This window comes from Phoca vitulina, unplaced genomic scaffold (genome assembly GCF_004348235.1).
Source record: "Phoca vitulina isolate PV1807 unplaced genomic scaffold, GSC_HSeal_1.0 scaffold2, whole genome shotgun sequence".
Classification (NCBI taxonomy): domain Eukaryota; kingdom Metazoa; phylum Chordata; class Mammalia; order Carnivora; family Phocidae; genus Phoca; species Phoca vitulina.
This window is the reverse complement of record NW_022589705.1, coordinates 79,686,368-79,701,922: the sequence shown is the minus strand read 5'-3', so window position 1 is coordinate 79,701,922 and position 15,555 is coordinate 79,686,368. Positions and strand designations below refer to the sequence as shown.

The window sequence follows — 15,555 nt, the reverse complement described above, 5'->3', positions numbered from 1 at the left end:
GGCTCAGTTGGATGGGAGTCTGCCTTTGGCTCAGGTCATGATCCCAGGGTCCTGGGATCGAGCCCCGCATTGGGCTCCCTGCTCAGTGGGGGAGTCTGCTTCTCTCTCCCTCTGCCCCTCCCCCTGCTTGTGCTCTCTCTCCCTCTCTCTCTCTCTCAAATAAATAAAAATTAAAAAAAAAAAAGATTCTGTTTAGTGGCAGAGCCAGAACTAGAACCCAGACAAGTTCTTGGGTAATTCAAATCATTTATGGCAAATGTTAATTTACTTGGAATCCGTAAGCTTGCAGAAAGGATGGGGAGGGGAGCAGGGTGGACCTAGGTGAGTGTTTCAGAGTATAAACAAAAAGATGGTAACAATGATATAAAATAAACTTTGAGTCATCTGGAAAGTATTTACAGAAATACTGGTAACTAGGCTCTACACACAGACTTATTAAAGTAAAAATTTAATTTAGTGAGCTCCCTAGGCATTTTTTTTATGGGATTAGAAGTTGATTGAGAAGTTTATCAGTTTACATAAATTATCATCTGTGAGTACTTAAACTGCAGATTCTTGTCCTTTCTCACCTACTGAAGGAGCATCTGTGGAGGCAAGGCCTTGGAATCTGCATTTTATCAGCCCTTATCTATAGGTGACTCTTGTATTTTTCAAGTTTGAGAACTCCTGGATTATGTATGTCATTAGTAAGTGTTTTGTATGCCTCTTACCTCAAATTCCTCATGCTTATTTTTCCTGCAAGTTTGGTTCCTAAGTTTCTTTCTTTGTACTGTAGTCCTGTCTTCCCCCCAAAAGTCTCTTACCTGTTTGTGTCAAGACTTCATCTTTAAAAGCAGTGTTAGAATTCACATGTGTTTGATAAACCTGGCCGATTTTGCTAAACCTTTCAGTACTGTGGTATTTTCAGCAGTTTGCCCATTTTTAATCATCTGTCAGTATTATGAGTCTCTAATGAGTTGCCATACTTTTCCATTAAAAGGTGGCAGTCTCTTTGGCTTAATATCCTACATCTGTAACTTGATGTTATTTATTTATTTAAAAGAATTTTTTTTTAAGTGAGGGGAGGGCCAAAAGGCGAGAGACAGTCTTAAGCAGGCTCCATGCCCATTGTGGAACCCAACATGGGGCTGATCTCATGACCCTGAGATCATTACCTCAGCTGAAATCAAGAGTCGGAGGCTTAACTGACCAAGCCACCCAGGTGCCCCTGTAACTTGATGTTATAATCTGCTTTTTAGAGACATTGTGGCTGTTTCTAAGAGACACTAATGTTTTTAAGTTTTACATTATTTAAAGATTTATTTATTTTAGAGGGGGAGAGAGAGAGCACAAGTGGAAAGGGCAGAGGGAGAGGGAGAGAGATCAAGCAGACTCCTTGCTCAGCAGAGCCCTACGCGGGTCTCCATCCCAGGACCCTGAGATCATGACCTGAGCCGAAACCAAGAATCAGATGCTTAACCAACTGTGCCACCCAGGTGCCCCTAAGTTTTGCATTATTTAATGTTCCTTTTATTGTATCTTCCTTTCTTAGAGCATGTTAATTTTTTAGAGAGTTGTTAATTTTAAGCTGTAATATTTAGTGGCCACTAGCCATCTTGAAGTTGCCCAAACTAAGATGTTTAAAGGCTGATTTTTTAAAGGTAATCCGTTTTTTGGATGGGGGAAAGGATTCTATAAAGTATGTTACATATGATGGGCCTTTATTTATTTATGTATCTGGTTGATATTACTTATAGAGAGCATGAATTCTAGAGTCTGTGGTCTTTTTTTTTTTTTTTAAAGATTTTATATATTTGAGACAGAATGAGAGAGAGAGAGAGAGAGCGCACATGAGAGGGGGGAAGGTCAGAGGGAGAAGCAGGCTCCCCGCTGAGCAGGGAGCCCGATGTGGGACTCGATCCAGGGACTCCAGGATCATGACCTGAGCCGAAGGCAGTCGCTTAACCAACTGAGCCACCCAGGCGCCCCTAGAGTCTGTGGTCTTGTTAACATATATTTATAGTAGCAGAAAGGCTAAGGGCTCTAGAAGACCTAAAATCCTATCTACCACTATGATTAGAGCAAGTAAACTTCTCTGAGCTTTAGTTTTTTTTTTGTTTTGTTTTTTTAAGGTTTTATTTTTTATTTTTTTTTTATTTTTTTAAAGATTTTATTTATTTATTTGAGACAGAGAGAATGAGAGAGAGAGAGAGAGCACATGAGATGGGGGAGGGTCAGAGGGAGAAGCAGGCTCCCTGCCGAGCAGGGAGCCCGATGCGGGACTCGATCCAGGGACTCCAGGATCATGACCTGAGCCGAAGGCAGTCGCTTAACCAACTGAGCCACCCAGGCGCCCTTAAGGTTTTAGATAGCACAAGCAGGGGGAGCTGCAGGGAGAGGGAGAAGTAACCTACGCACTGAGCAAGGAGCCCGACTGGGGGCTCGATCCCAGGACCCTGGGATCACGACCTGAGCCAAAGGCAGATGCCCAACTGACTGAGCCACCCAGGCGCCCCGCTTTAGTATTTTTTTTTTAATCAGAAAAATACCTTATTGTGGGTGTTAGAATTAAATTATATATAAATTCTTCACGTACAGGTCTTTTATGAATGATTGTGATCTGTGAGATTAGGCATATTTATGTACACACATAAATATAAACTTGTTTATTTTGAATCATCAGATTCTTCAGTAACTTTTGGCATGGTACCTAATAGTGCTACTGAGTTTCCATTTTGGGGTCCAGCCCTTGGAATACACTGAAGAGGGCACAAGAGTGAAAGGGAGGTCATTTAAGAGTCTGGCACATTCCAGGTGAGAGATGACAGTAGCTTGGACTAGAGAGGTATTAATGGAGTTGTTAATTTTTTTTTTTTTTTAAGATTTTTATTTATTTGTCAGAGAGAGAGAACACAAGCAGGGGGAGCAGCAGAGGGAGAGGGAGAAGCAGGCTTCCCACCAAGCAGGGAGCCCGATGCGGGGCTCGATCCCAGGACCCTGGGATCATGACCTGAGCCGAAGGCAGACGCTTAACGACTGAGCCACCCAGGCATTCCTGGAGTTAATATTTTTTGGAGGTAGAGCTGGAGCATCTCATCAGATGACTGGAAAGTATATTCTGATGATTACTTCATTCTGAATTTATCTGTCAAATGCAAAATATGCTTGTACTGGGAATGGAGGGGATTTGAGAAGCTATTAAAAACCTTATTTGTGGGGCGCCTGGGTGGCTCAGTCGTTAAGCGTCTGCCTTCGGCTCAGGTCATGATCCCAGGGTCCTGGGATGGAGTCCCGCATTGGGCTCCCTGCTCAGCGGGAAGCCTGCTTCTCCCTCTCCCACTGCCCCCGCTTGTGTTCCCTCTCTCGCTGTCTCTGTCAAATAAATAAATAAAATCTAAAAAAAAACCCAAAACAACCTTATTTGTTAAATTGTATTCTGAAATGTTTTGAGAAATTGGTTTTATTGTGAAATTAGTTTTGGTTCAAATGTAGTTTTTACTGGAAAACCAAGGAGTGATTTAGAGAATAGTCAAGACTGTCAGGCCATTTCATTTGATTTGGAGCTAGTGTTTTCTCATTATTTTAGTTAAGCTAAAAAAAATGTTAATGTATGATTTATCTTACTCTTGTTCTGTTACTAGTCAGATTTATTATTCAGGTACTGAAAATAGTAGATTATCTAGGCTTTTTACTTCTAACCCTTTTGGTAAAATGTGTATAGGAGTTCAGCTTGTAATTAGCAGTCTTGGAAAGAATTTGATGGTAGGAAATGTTATTTAATGCATTAACTTCATCTTGTTGCTCCTCCTTCAGTTCCCACAAATTCATTCCAACTAAATGGCCATTTCTGCACCTAGAAAAACTTAAAAGGGGATGAGAAGGTAGAAGATTTTTTTTTTTTTTTAATTTATTTATTTGTCAAAGAGTGCGTACAAGCAGAGAGCAGCAGGCAGATCAGGCAGAGGGAGAAGCAGGCTCCCCACTGAGCAAGGAGCCCGATGTGGGACTCGATCCCAGGACCCTGGGATCATGACCTGAGCCGAAGGCAGGCGCTTAACAGACTGAGCCACCCAGGTGTCCCTAGAAGATTTTTTTTTTTTTAAGATTTTATTTATTTATTTGAGGGAGAGACAGAGCATGAAAGGGGGGAGGGGCAGAGGAAGAGGGAAAAGCAGACTCCCTGCTGAGTGGGGAGCCTGACATGGGGCTCCATCTCAGGAACCTGAGATCATGACCTTAGCTGAAGTCAGACACTTAACGGACTGAGCCACCCAGGTGCCCCAAAGATATATATGTATTTTTAAGATGTATTTATTTTAGAGAGGGAAGGGTGGGGAGAGGCAAAGGGAAGGGTGAGAGAGAGTCTTAAGCAGACTCCACGCTGAGTAGAGAGCCCCATGTGGGGCTCAATTCCATGATCCTGAGACCATGACTCAAGCTGAAATCAAGAGTCGGACCCCCAACTGACTGAGCCACGCAGGTGCCCAAGTACAGCATAGTGATAATGACTGGACAAGTTTATATGTTACACTCTGCTCACCACAAATGTAGCTACCAATCTGTCACCATATAAGGCTATGTCACCATGCAATATCATTGACTGTATTCCCTTTGCTGTACATTTTATCCTCTTACTCATTCCATACCTGGAAGACTGTATCTCCCACTCTCCTTCACCCATTTTCCTATCCCTCCCAACTCCCCTCTGGCAACCATCAGTTTTTTCTCTGTATTTATGGGTCTGTTTCTGCTTTGTTTATTCATTTGTTTTTTAGATTTCACATATAAGTGAAATCATATGGCATATGTCTCCGTGGAAGTGATTTTAGTATAATCACATTTTTTCATGTTAGCCCATCTCAGCATTCTCTTACTTTCAGCCAGGGACACTGAAATTTCTGTTCCTTTTTCTCAAGGCCCATGGGGACATAGGAAAAATTAGTTGAGGGCTATGTAAGTAAACTTAATTTTAGGGGTGAATATCACTTTTTAAGGTTAATAAAATTATAGCCAGCAAATAAATACATGTCTCAGTTGTGTTTAAGGGCTTCTTTTTTTTTTTTTTTTTTTAAAGATTTTATTTATTTATTTGAGAGAGATCACATGAGAGTGGGGAGGGTCAGAGGGAGAAGTAGACTCCCCGCCAAGCAGGGAGCCCGATGTGGGACTCGATCCAGGGACTCCAGGATCATGACCTGAGCCGAAGGCAGTTGCTTAACCAACTGAGCCATCCAGGCGCCCTGTTTAAGGGCTTCTTAAAAGTGGAGGGAGTGGGATGGTATTAGAAACGAGGATATTAAGCTAAATAGAGGAAAAATAAATCCACAGATCTATTCGTATTACAGGAAGAGGTTTCAAATGTGCGGATTTTAGGTAACATTGCCACCTTGTGGATTTTAGGATATTTCCTAGAGATGAAGTTTTGTATTTTATAATTGTAGATGTAAACTGGGGAGGGGCTCAGGTGGGATGGGTGATTAGTATGGGTATTACCTCTAGTTATTTAAGTGGCAGACCAGATGCTGAGGGCTAGAAACTTCTTCCCTTGATTTACACTTTCTTAATATCTTTAAATTTATCTTTATTTCTTAAGATTGTTTCTTTAATCTCGTTATTGTTCTTGTTGAGATTGTGGATTGATTTCAAGATTAGGTTGAATGTGTCCTAATGGGAAATTTGGGGATAGGGTGTGAATTCAGTAAGATCTTGGCTATGATTTTCCTCTGTTCTTTGTTTATTACCAGTACAAGATCCTTAAGCTCTAGGAATGCATGCATCTTCCCTTCTAGCATTGTCTTCTGGCTAACTGGGACTTTATAATTTATTTTGTCTTTGTGCTTGAGGATCTTATGTTTACCTTATTTCAGAAAGCAAATCCATGGCAGGAGCTTAACCTTGACTCACCACTTCAGCCTGTTCTTACCACGGATCTCACTGTAACTGTCTAGCCTGTGGCTCTAGAAGCACTAGATTTAAAAAAGGGGTAGGCCAGTTCCACATGACAGCATGGGGTAAAACAGTTTGACATACCACTTGCCCTGCTATGATGAGTCAGTAGCATTTTCATGTATAGAAGCTGGAGTGTTCAACAAGACATAAATGTGTGTTTTGCTCATGGCAGTTCTGGTTGGGACTTGGACCCATTGGAGATCCAATTTTGCTTTCTTGTGCTCTTCTCTCTTCCCTTTATTATATATCCATCATCATTCTCCTGGTTCCCCCCACTTCCTTACTTTTTATTTATTAAATATTACTAGGGTAGGACTGGTTGATTAGTAATGTCAGCAAATACAGCTGATCTACAAGTGAAGCCCTTTGGCCATAAATTGTCAAAGCATTTAGTGGAATTGTTCTCAGTGGTAATAGGAAGTAGTCACAAAAGTGAAAGAAAGCTGCTGTAAGGAGAAGTCTTTTATAGAAACCTAAAGGTTTTAATGACCAAAAGTGTATAAAAATAATGGTCCTTGTGTTAGAACATTCTCTTTGTCATCTTTTCTCATTCTAAGACACTTGTAAAAAGCTGCTGGGTAACTTCTTTTTTTGTTTTTTACACTTAAAAATTTTATTTTTGAGTAATCTCTGCACCCAGTATGGGGCTTGAATTTACAACCCAGAGATCAAGAGTTGCACACTCTACCAACTTAGCCAGCCAGGGGCCCCTATTTTCTTTTTTGCTAAAATACTCCGTATTTGGGGGCACCTGGGTGGCTCAGTCAGTTAAGCATCTACCTTAGGCTCAGGTCATGATCTCAGGGTCCTAGGATCGAGTCCCATGTCTAGCTCCCTGCTCAGCGGGGAGCCTGCTTCTCCCTCTCCCCCACCCCTCCGCTTGTTCGCTCTCTCAAATAAATAAAATCTTTTAGAAAAGTACTCTGTTTAAGGACTTTTAGTATAGGTCTGAGGAAATACGCTCATTATTTAATTTATTTTTTTTAGAGAGGGAGGAGGGGTAGAGGGAGAGAGAATCTCCAGCAGACTGCCTGCTGAGCATGGGGCTCGATCTCATAACTCTTGAGATCAAGACCTGAGCTAAAATCAAGAGTCAGACACTTAACCGACTGAGCCACCGAGGTGCCCCTGAAATAAACTCATTTCAAAGTTTTATGAATTGTTGCACATGACTTTTAGTGTAGCCAGTATTTGCAGAATTAAATGAAAACTGTAATTTTCTCCCCATTTTATTAACTTTATTTTGAAATAATTTCATACTTAGAGAAATTTCAAGAATAGTACACAGAATGCCTATATACTTTTCACCCAGATTTGCCACTGTACTATTTTGCCACATTTACTTTATTGTTCTCCTTGGAGATGTGTAATTTTCTGACCATTTGAAAGTAAGTTTCAGATAGCTCCTTTTCTTCTCAGTATTTTGCTGTTAATTCCTAAAAATAAGAACATGCACTTACAGCCACAGTGCAGTTATCAACATCAGGATATTTAACATTGACACACAATACTATTATCTACAAATCTTATTTGTATTTTACCAGTAGGTCTTAATATCCTTGATAGCCATTTTTTTTTTTTAAGATTTCATTTATTTATTTGACGGACACAGCGGGAGAGGGAACACAAGCAGGTCGAGTGGGAGAGGGAGAAGCAGGCTTCCCTTGGAGCAGGGAGCCTGATGCAGGGCTTGATCCCAGGACCCTGGGATCGTGACCTGAGCTGAAGGCAGACGCTTAACGACTGAGCCACCCAGGCGCCCCTTGGTAGCCATTTTTTAATGATCCAGGTTCCAATCCAGGATCTTTTAGTTTTCATCTTTAGGGTCTTTTTTAATCTGCAGTGGTTACATATGCATACCACACGCCACCCACCCAGCTGCTTTGTTTATGACATTGCCTTTCTGAAGAGTATATGCTGTTTATTTTTGTAGAATACGCCTCAGTTTGTCTAAGGTTTCCTCATTGTGTACATTCTGATTGTGTTTCTCCAGCAGGAATACTACCTAAGCGACTTTGTGTCCTCAGTGCCTCACAATAGGAGGCTGTTTATGTCATTATTGGGAATGTTATTTTGATCACTTAAAGTGTTCACCAAGTTCTCCATTGTAAAGCTCTTTTCCTTTCCTACTTAAAAAAAAAAAATCTGGTGAATTGTTATTTTCATTGGTGCAAAATCTATTTTACTTTTCAAGATAGTATGTGAATGCGTAAATATCTTTATAATCTCTGAGAAGATGGATGTTATCTTTATTATTTGTAATTATATAAGATTATTTTTGTGCATACATCAAAACGATTTGGAAATAGCACAGCAATTAATCAAGCTTGCCTGAATTGTATCAGTGTGTTGTTTTCTTGATGTTGATCAGGAGATTAAGACTGCTAATGCCATTTATTTGTATGTAATTTGCATAATTTAAAATAAACCTATGGGGCGCCTGGCTGGCTCAGTCAGAAGAGCACTCAACGACTCTTGATATTGGGGTTGTGAGTTGGAACTCCATGTTGGGTGTAGAGACTACTTAAATAAAACTTAAAAAAAAAAACAGAATTTTATTTAAAAGTCAGTTGTAGCATGTTACCTACTGCTAAACTCGTAAGTAGCTTGTGAGTGAGGTTAGTTGAAGACCTAGTGTTTGCTTTCTAGGAGCTTTTTGATTGAGTTGGGACTAATTTACATAAAACAGGACAATGCAATTTAATTTTTAATTGTGGATGCAGGTTTAGAAAGACATTGAAACTGTGGTGGTTAAGGAAGTCTCAAAGAAGGAAGGGGTATACCCCGAGGGGCAGAAGGCCAGATGTTCCTGGCTTAAAGAATAATAAAAGCATGGGACTGACATTGAGTCAAGAAACACTGAAGAGTCCAGATTTTCTGAAGCCAAGTGTAGATTATTTTGTTCCATAATAGATGAGAGGTTAGGTAAATGGTATTCATCCAAATTACGAAAGACAAAACAGGTGTAGATGAGTTTAAAATTGATGAGAAGCAAGGTGCTGTTTAAAGTTTGACTTTGATCAACTGCAGAGATTTTGTTTTAATTGCAATTTTCCTTTTATAAGCAGGATGTTTATTATCAAAACTTTGGAAGAGTATATAGGAAAGGCAAAGTGAGGGGATTCAAAACTTTTGAGGTCTTTTTTATGTTGGATTGAATCTCTTGTTCTTGAATTGAGTTTGATTTCAAGAGATAGGAGTGTATGGTGAGTTATTTTATTAAATTTGAAATTTCAAAACGACTTAAATAATACCCCAGATGTTGGTAAGTTGGTGAATTTATCCCTGAATTCCAGATACGTGAAATGGGACATCAGAAAAAGACAGCTGCTTGGGTCACCTGGGTGGCTCAGTCAATTGAGTGTCCAACTCTTGGTTTTGGCTTGGGTTGGGTCGTGATCTCAGGGTCCTCAGGGTCGTGGGATTGATCTGTGGGATTGAGCCCTTTGTGGGGCTCTGCACTCAGAACAGAGTGTGCTGGTCCCTCTCCCTCCCCCTCTGCTCCTTCCCCCACTCACGAGTGTGTCCACGCACTTTCTCTCTCAAATAAAATCTTTTAAAAAAGAAAAAGATAACTGCTCTTTCTGAATACTATTTTTATATCTATGAGTTAATTTATTCGGGGATAGTCAGTTCATCACAAAATTTCACTTTGTTGACTTTTACATAAGTATTTGTTAATAATACGGTGTTAAGAAAGAGCCTATATAGTATATGGCCCTAGGTTTGAATTCTGGTTCTTACTAGGTAATACTGGTCAAGGAACTTTTTTGAGCTTTCGTTTTCTTAGGAATAATACAGTCCCTGCAGCATGGTTATGAAGATCATTATTATTTACAGTATCTGGAACATGGAAACCCATTAAGTGGTAGTGGCTATTCTTTTTAGTAGGAATCATATTTTACTTTGGGTAAATGGGAGCAGATGATTCTACTCAAGCAGATTGATGAATCAAGTATAAGTTCAGGCCTGTGTGCTCCTAACCACTTACTGTTTTTGCTTTTAAAAGGCATGTGGATTGAGGGACGCCTGGGTCGGTTAAGCAGCTTGACTTTTGATTTTTGGTCAGGTCATGAGATGGAGTCCTGCGTTGGGTTCTGCACGGGCATGGAGCCTGCTTAAGATTCTCTCCCTCTGAAAAATGAAGGGGGGGGAATCGGAGGGGGAGACGAACCATGAGAGAGTATGGACTCTGAAAAACAAACTGAGAGTTCTGGAGGGGAGGGGGGTGGGAGAATGGGTTAGCCTGGTGATGGGTATTAAAGAGGGCACGTATTGAATGGAGCAGTGGGTGTTATACGCAAACAATGAATCATGGAACACTACATCAAAAACTAATGATGTAGTGTATGGTGATTAACATAATAAAATTTATTTTTTAAAGATTTTATTTAACAACGAGAGAGAGAGAGGCAGTGAGAGAGGGAACACAAGCAGGGGGCGTGGGAGAAGGAAAAGCAGGCTTCCTGCCAAGCAGGGAGCCCGATGCGGGGCTTGATCCCAGGACCCTGGAACCATGACGTGAGCCGAAGGCAGTCACTTAACCAACTGAGCCACCCAGGCGCCCCTAAAATAAAATTTAAAAAAATAAATAAAAAAGATTCTCTCCCTCTCCCCCTCCCTCATTCCCTCCTTCTCTTAAAAAAAAAAAGACAAATGGATTGGGTCATAGTTTAAAAGATACTAAGGCTGTTGAGGATAAACTTACGAAAGGTACATGAAGAATGATTTTTACTAAGAAATGAGCATTTAGATTTATTTCAGGGAAAACTTAAGTATGGAAGTCAGTTTTCAAAATCCATCTCTAAGTGGATTTTAAACTGTCCCTAGGGGGGCGCCTGGGTGGCTCAGTCGTTAAGCGTCTGCCTTCAGCTCAGGTCATGATCCCAGGGTCCTGGGATCTAGCCCCACATTGGGCTCCCTGCTCTGTGGGAAGCCTGCTTCTCCTCCCACTCCCCCTGCTTGTGTTCCCTCTCTCGCTGTGTCTCTCTATGTCAAATAAATAAAATCTTTAAATTAAAAAAAAAAACTGTCCCTAGGGGAAGAGGATAATTTTCTTTTTTGCTATAGATTAAGAGCTTTCTATATGTCAGCCCATTAATTTTCATACAGCCCTGTGAAATAGGTCTCCTTACTTCACAAAAAAGGAAATTTGAGGCCTATGAATATGCTTAAGGCCTTAGGACTAGTACGGGATGACTCTAGTACTGTTAGAGTTTTTTTAGTATACTTTATATGCTGCTTCCTTTCTTTAGGCTTTTGAGGCATGTTTGAGTTACTTCCATTAGGCCCATATTTTGGGGGATTGACAAGTATTAGCTTAAGCCAACTGTAATTGGAAAACATCTGTTGTAAGTAATGTAAGAAATTTTAATGTCAAAGAAAAATAATTTTGTATTAATTGGGATGATTGAGTGTTTACTACTTTGGTTTAAAATACAGGAAGTAAAAGCTTTTATTTGTGAGGTATATTCTATTTAGCACAAATAACTAAATTTCTTTTGAGTTATTTATAAAGTTTTAATTCTTTAGCATGTTCAGATAAGTTTTAACTAACCATTTCAATTTTTTTTTTTAACCTCTATAGGAACGTCAAGGTCGTGGCAAATAAAAGGCAGTTCTGCACAGACTGCAGCAACGGTTGCATCTGCGTATCCTACGAGGAAAAAAATGACCTTCAAGAGAATTAGGACTTTTTTCTTAATTTCATTGACTTCAGAGACGATTGCAGACTTGCAGTTTAAGTATTGGAATTTCACAAAAGACATAGGACTTAACTGGAAAATGAAAAAAAAAAGAAAAAGAGAAAACTAAACAAAAAATCCCTCTAGGTAGTTTAGGTGAAAAATGTCCCTTTTATTTTGGCTTTGGTTGTGATTTCAGAGCATAATGCTTTGTTTTTTTGTCTTTTTACTATGTTTTCCGGATTTTAAAGTCCGTAAGTGCATACAGTTTTCTCTAATTTTTAAACCCTTTCCTCTCCCCATTTTGACATTTGCACTTGGAGAACACTTGAGTTTCGAAGATTTTGGGCCTCCACCCCAGAAAGTGGGAATTTGGTTTTTCCCTTCCGAACTGGAAGAACATTTTTATGAAGAATTTTTGTCTTGGAGAATTTAACAGTGTTACCCAAGGTTGTGTCTTTAAGGGTGGTTCATTTTCTCTGACCCTTTGTTACTCAAAGTAAAGTACTAGGAGTCCTAAGAAATTTTCTGTTCTTGTACATTATACTGATTAAGTCAGGATTAATTTGATTTCAAAGCTAAGAACAGTGGTAAAAACTTGTTTACAGAAATGCATTTTGGAAGAGAAAAATATTGTAAAACGTGTAGTGAATGTTTCTTCAGTTTATTGTTCAGCCAATGAGGAAAGGGCATTGCCTTTCTTTTTACCATTAATCACTTCTCAATAAACGTGAGATCCTGTTGAGCATCACTTCTAGTACTATTTATTAGTATGATTTGAGTCTCCTACGTTTTATGAAAGATTCGGAGTGTAAGGAGTTGTACGAGATGAGATGGCAACTGGTTTTAGAAAGTTTGCTGAAATGAAATAGTTCAGGCTTGCTTTTGTATCCAGGGCTGGACAACCGTGACCTCTGTAAAGAAAAAGGTGGGTCAGAATTCATAATGCTTCCCAGCGAAGGTCGAGCCACTATTAAATCATTCAGCAAATATATATATATTTTTAAAGATTTTATTTATTTGACAGAGACACAGCGAGGGAGGGAACAGGGGGAGTGGGAGAAGGAGAAGCAGGCTTCCCGCGGAGCAGGGAGCCCGATGTGGGGCTTGATCCCAGGACCCTGGGATCATGACCTGAGCCAAAGGCAGACACTTAACGACTGAGCCACCCAGGCGCCCCTTATTCAGCAAATACTTGATTATGAGGGCTTATTAGGTGCCAGCCACTGTGCTAACCCTTTAGAAACCTGGCCAGATAGTGCATAATTTTACTTGCAAAGTAGGTAGAGCCCAATATCAAGGATGTAAGTGTTTAATTTGAAATACCGCTTATCTAGAGAATATTCCATGTGGGTGCAGGCTAAAAATAAATTGGAGTGGGGCTTGGGTCTTTGTGAACCATATAACCATAATGGTATTTGTTTTACCCTTGTTTATTTCTCAAGGTTTGGGGCTTCTCTGCCTTAAAGATTTTTAGCCCTTGGGGTGCCTGGCTGGCTTAGTAGAGCATGGGACTCCTTTTTTTTTTTAAGGGGGGGACGGGAGGCACAGAGGGAGACAGAATCTTAAGCAGGTTCCACACCCAGCGTGGAGCCTGACGTGGGGCTCAGTCTCACAACTCTGAGATCATGACCTGAACCGAAATCACAAGGCAAGTGCCAACTGACTGAGCCACCCAGGTGCCCCAAGGATAGGACTCTTGATCTCAAGGTTGTAAGTCCGAGCCCCCTGTTGGGTGTAGAGATTACTTTAAAAAAAAAAAAAAAAAGATAAATAAAAAGATTTTTAGTTAAGATGTCCCAATTTTGTAGAGTTAGTTAAATATGTGAAAACTTCTATAAGGGTTTTGAAAATGGGTTTTAATGATGTTTTGTCCTCAAATGACTTACTCATTCGGCTATTCTACATAGCCCAGGCTACTGAATCAAATACTGCTGATTTGTGGTTAACATTGTAGCTGTCACTTCAAGTTGAGAACTTTTCTCTACCTGAGGCACAGTGTAATATACCTAGATATTCCTATTTGCCAAGCTCATTTTGAAATACTTTTCTCCCCAAATTGGGAGTCCTTTGCACTTTAATCAGTTTGAAGATGCTCAACTTCTGAATTAGAAATGTAACATTCACTGTTTTCAGTATTAGTCAAACTTCTGTGACTTACAGAGCCTGTAGACTTCCCAGGCTCCCATGAGCTTGATTGTCCAGTATTTCACCTTCAAAAGGGAAAACATCCTGAGAAAAGCAAATTCGAAAGCAATTTTTCCTAGATTTTTCCACCTTGTATTCAAGTTGGATATAAGATGATTCAAGGTGCATTTTTTTTTGCTATTTGAAATGTTAGTTTAGTTTAAGCCAGTGCTTCCCAGTTTTTCTTTTCACATCACAGAAAATACTGGTATGGCTTTGGGGGCAAATTGAAAGGAATTTGGAGTCCCTAACAAGGCTGTTCACCTAGCTCTCCCTGAGTGTTGAGGGGGTCAGGATGTTGGATTTCTGTATTATTATTACTATTTTTTAAAGATTTTATTTGACAGAGAAAGGGAGAGAACACTTAAGCAGGGGATGTGGCAGACAAAGGGAAAGGGAGAGGCAGGCTCCTTGCTGAGCAGGGAGCCCGATGTGGGGCTTGATCCCAGGACCCTGGGATCATGACGTGAGCCGAAGGCAGATGCTTAAACTGAGTTAGCCACCCAGGTGCCCCAGGATTTCTGTATTAAAAATACACAGAAGCATTTTTGTAGTATAAAAAATTAGATTATGTTCTCCCTAAGAGTTTGGTCCAGAAGTTGGTTTGGTGAAGATCTCCCAATGCAGCTAAAACTAGTTCTCTTATTTGCCAATGACAGCTTTGCCAGCGGAAATTGTTGACTTTTGATTATTTGCCCTCTGTACTTTTGTTCTATCATTTGTGAATGTAAGACTTTGGATAGCCATGTTTGTGTACTTTTTTCCTTTGCTGAGGGAAAACTGAACAATCTCAACATACCAGTGTCAATTCAAAGCATTCTAAACCTTTAAGATGAGTAAAATGTGTAAATCTTAAATTCATTCAATTTTTTTTTTTTTTTAATTTATTTATATGACAGAGAGACAAAGCGAGAGAGGGAACACGAGCAGGGGGAGTGGGAGAGGGAGAAGCAGGCTTCCCGCTGAGCAGGGAGCCCGATGCGGGGCTCGATCCCAGGACCCTGAGATCATGACCTGAGCCGAAGGCAGACGCTTAACGACTGAGCCACCCAGGCGCCCCTCATTCAGTTTAATCTTAGTCACATTTGATTGGCTATTTCCCCCTAATATGTTTCTTTTGTTTTTTGTTGTTTTTTTTTTTTTGCATGTTCCATTTTTTAAAAAACTTGTATTGGAATAATTTTAGACTTTTGTGAAAATAATACAGAGAGTTGTCTCATACACCGGTTCACTTCGCTTTCCCCAAATGTCAACATTTTACATAACCATAGTACTATTAACTAATCTATGGATTGTGCCGGTTGTTCAAGGAATACCCTTTTTTCTCTGGCTCTGTATCCAATCCAGGATCCCATCTTGCATTTAGTTGTCTTTAGGCCTCCAGCCTGTGAGTTCTTCAGTCTTCACTTTTTATGATTAACACTTTTGGAGAGTACTGGCCAAGTGTTTTATAGAATGCTCCTTGAATTGGATTTGTCTCATTTTTTTTTTTTAAAGATTTTATTTATTTGACAGAGAGATAGCAAGAGAGGGAACACAAGCAGGGGGAGTGGGAGAGGGAGAAGCAGGCTTCCCGCCGAGCAGGGAGCCCGATGCGGGGCTCGATTCCAGGATCCTGGGATCATGACCTGAGCCGAAGGCAGACGCTTAACGACTGAGCCACCCAGGCGCCCCTCATATTTTCTCAATATTAGATTGAAGTTATTTTTTGGTAAAAATACCTCAAGAGTCCCGGGCCCTTCTCACTGCATTATAT

At 40.2% G+C, this 15,555-nt stretch overlaps 1 protein-coding gene across 1 annotated transcript in view; it reads left to right on the top strand.

Moving 5' to 3' along the window:
- Window positions 1-12,062, top strand: part of YTHDF2 (YTH N6-methyladenosine RNA binding protein 2) — a 31,661-nt gene extending 19,599 nt beyond the window's left edge. Inside the window, exon 5 of the mRNA XM_032389808.1 lies at window positions 11,516-12,062. Coding sequence (XP_032245699.1) covers window positions 11,516-11,539 — 24 coding nt within the window. The 3' untranslated portion in view covers window positions 11,540-12,062. The remainder of the gene's footprint in view (window positions 1-11,515) is intronic.
- The last annotated feature ends 3,493 nt before the right edge of the window (window positions 12,063-15,555 follow it).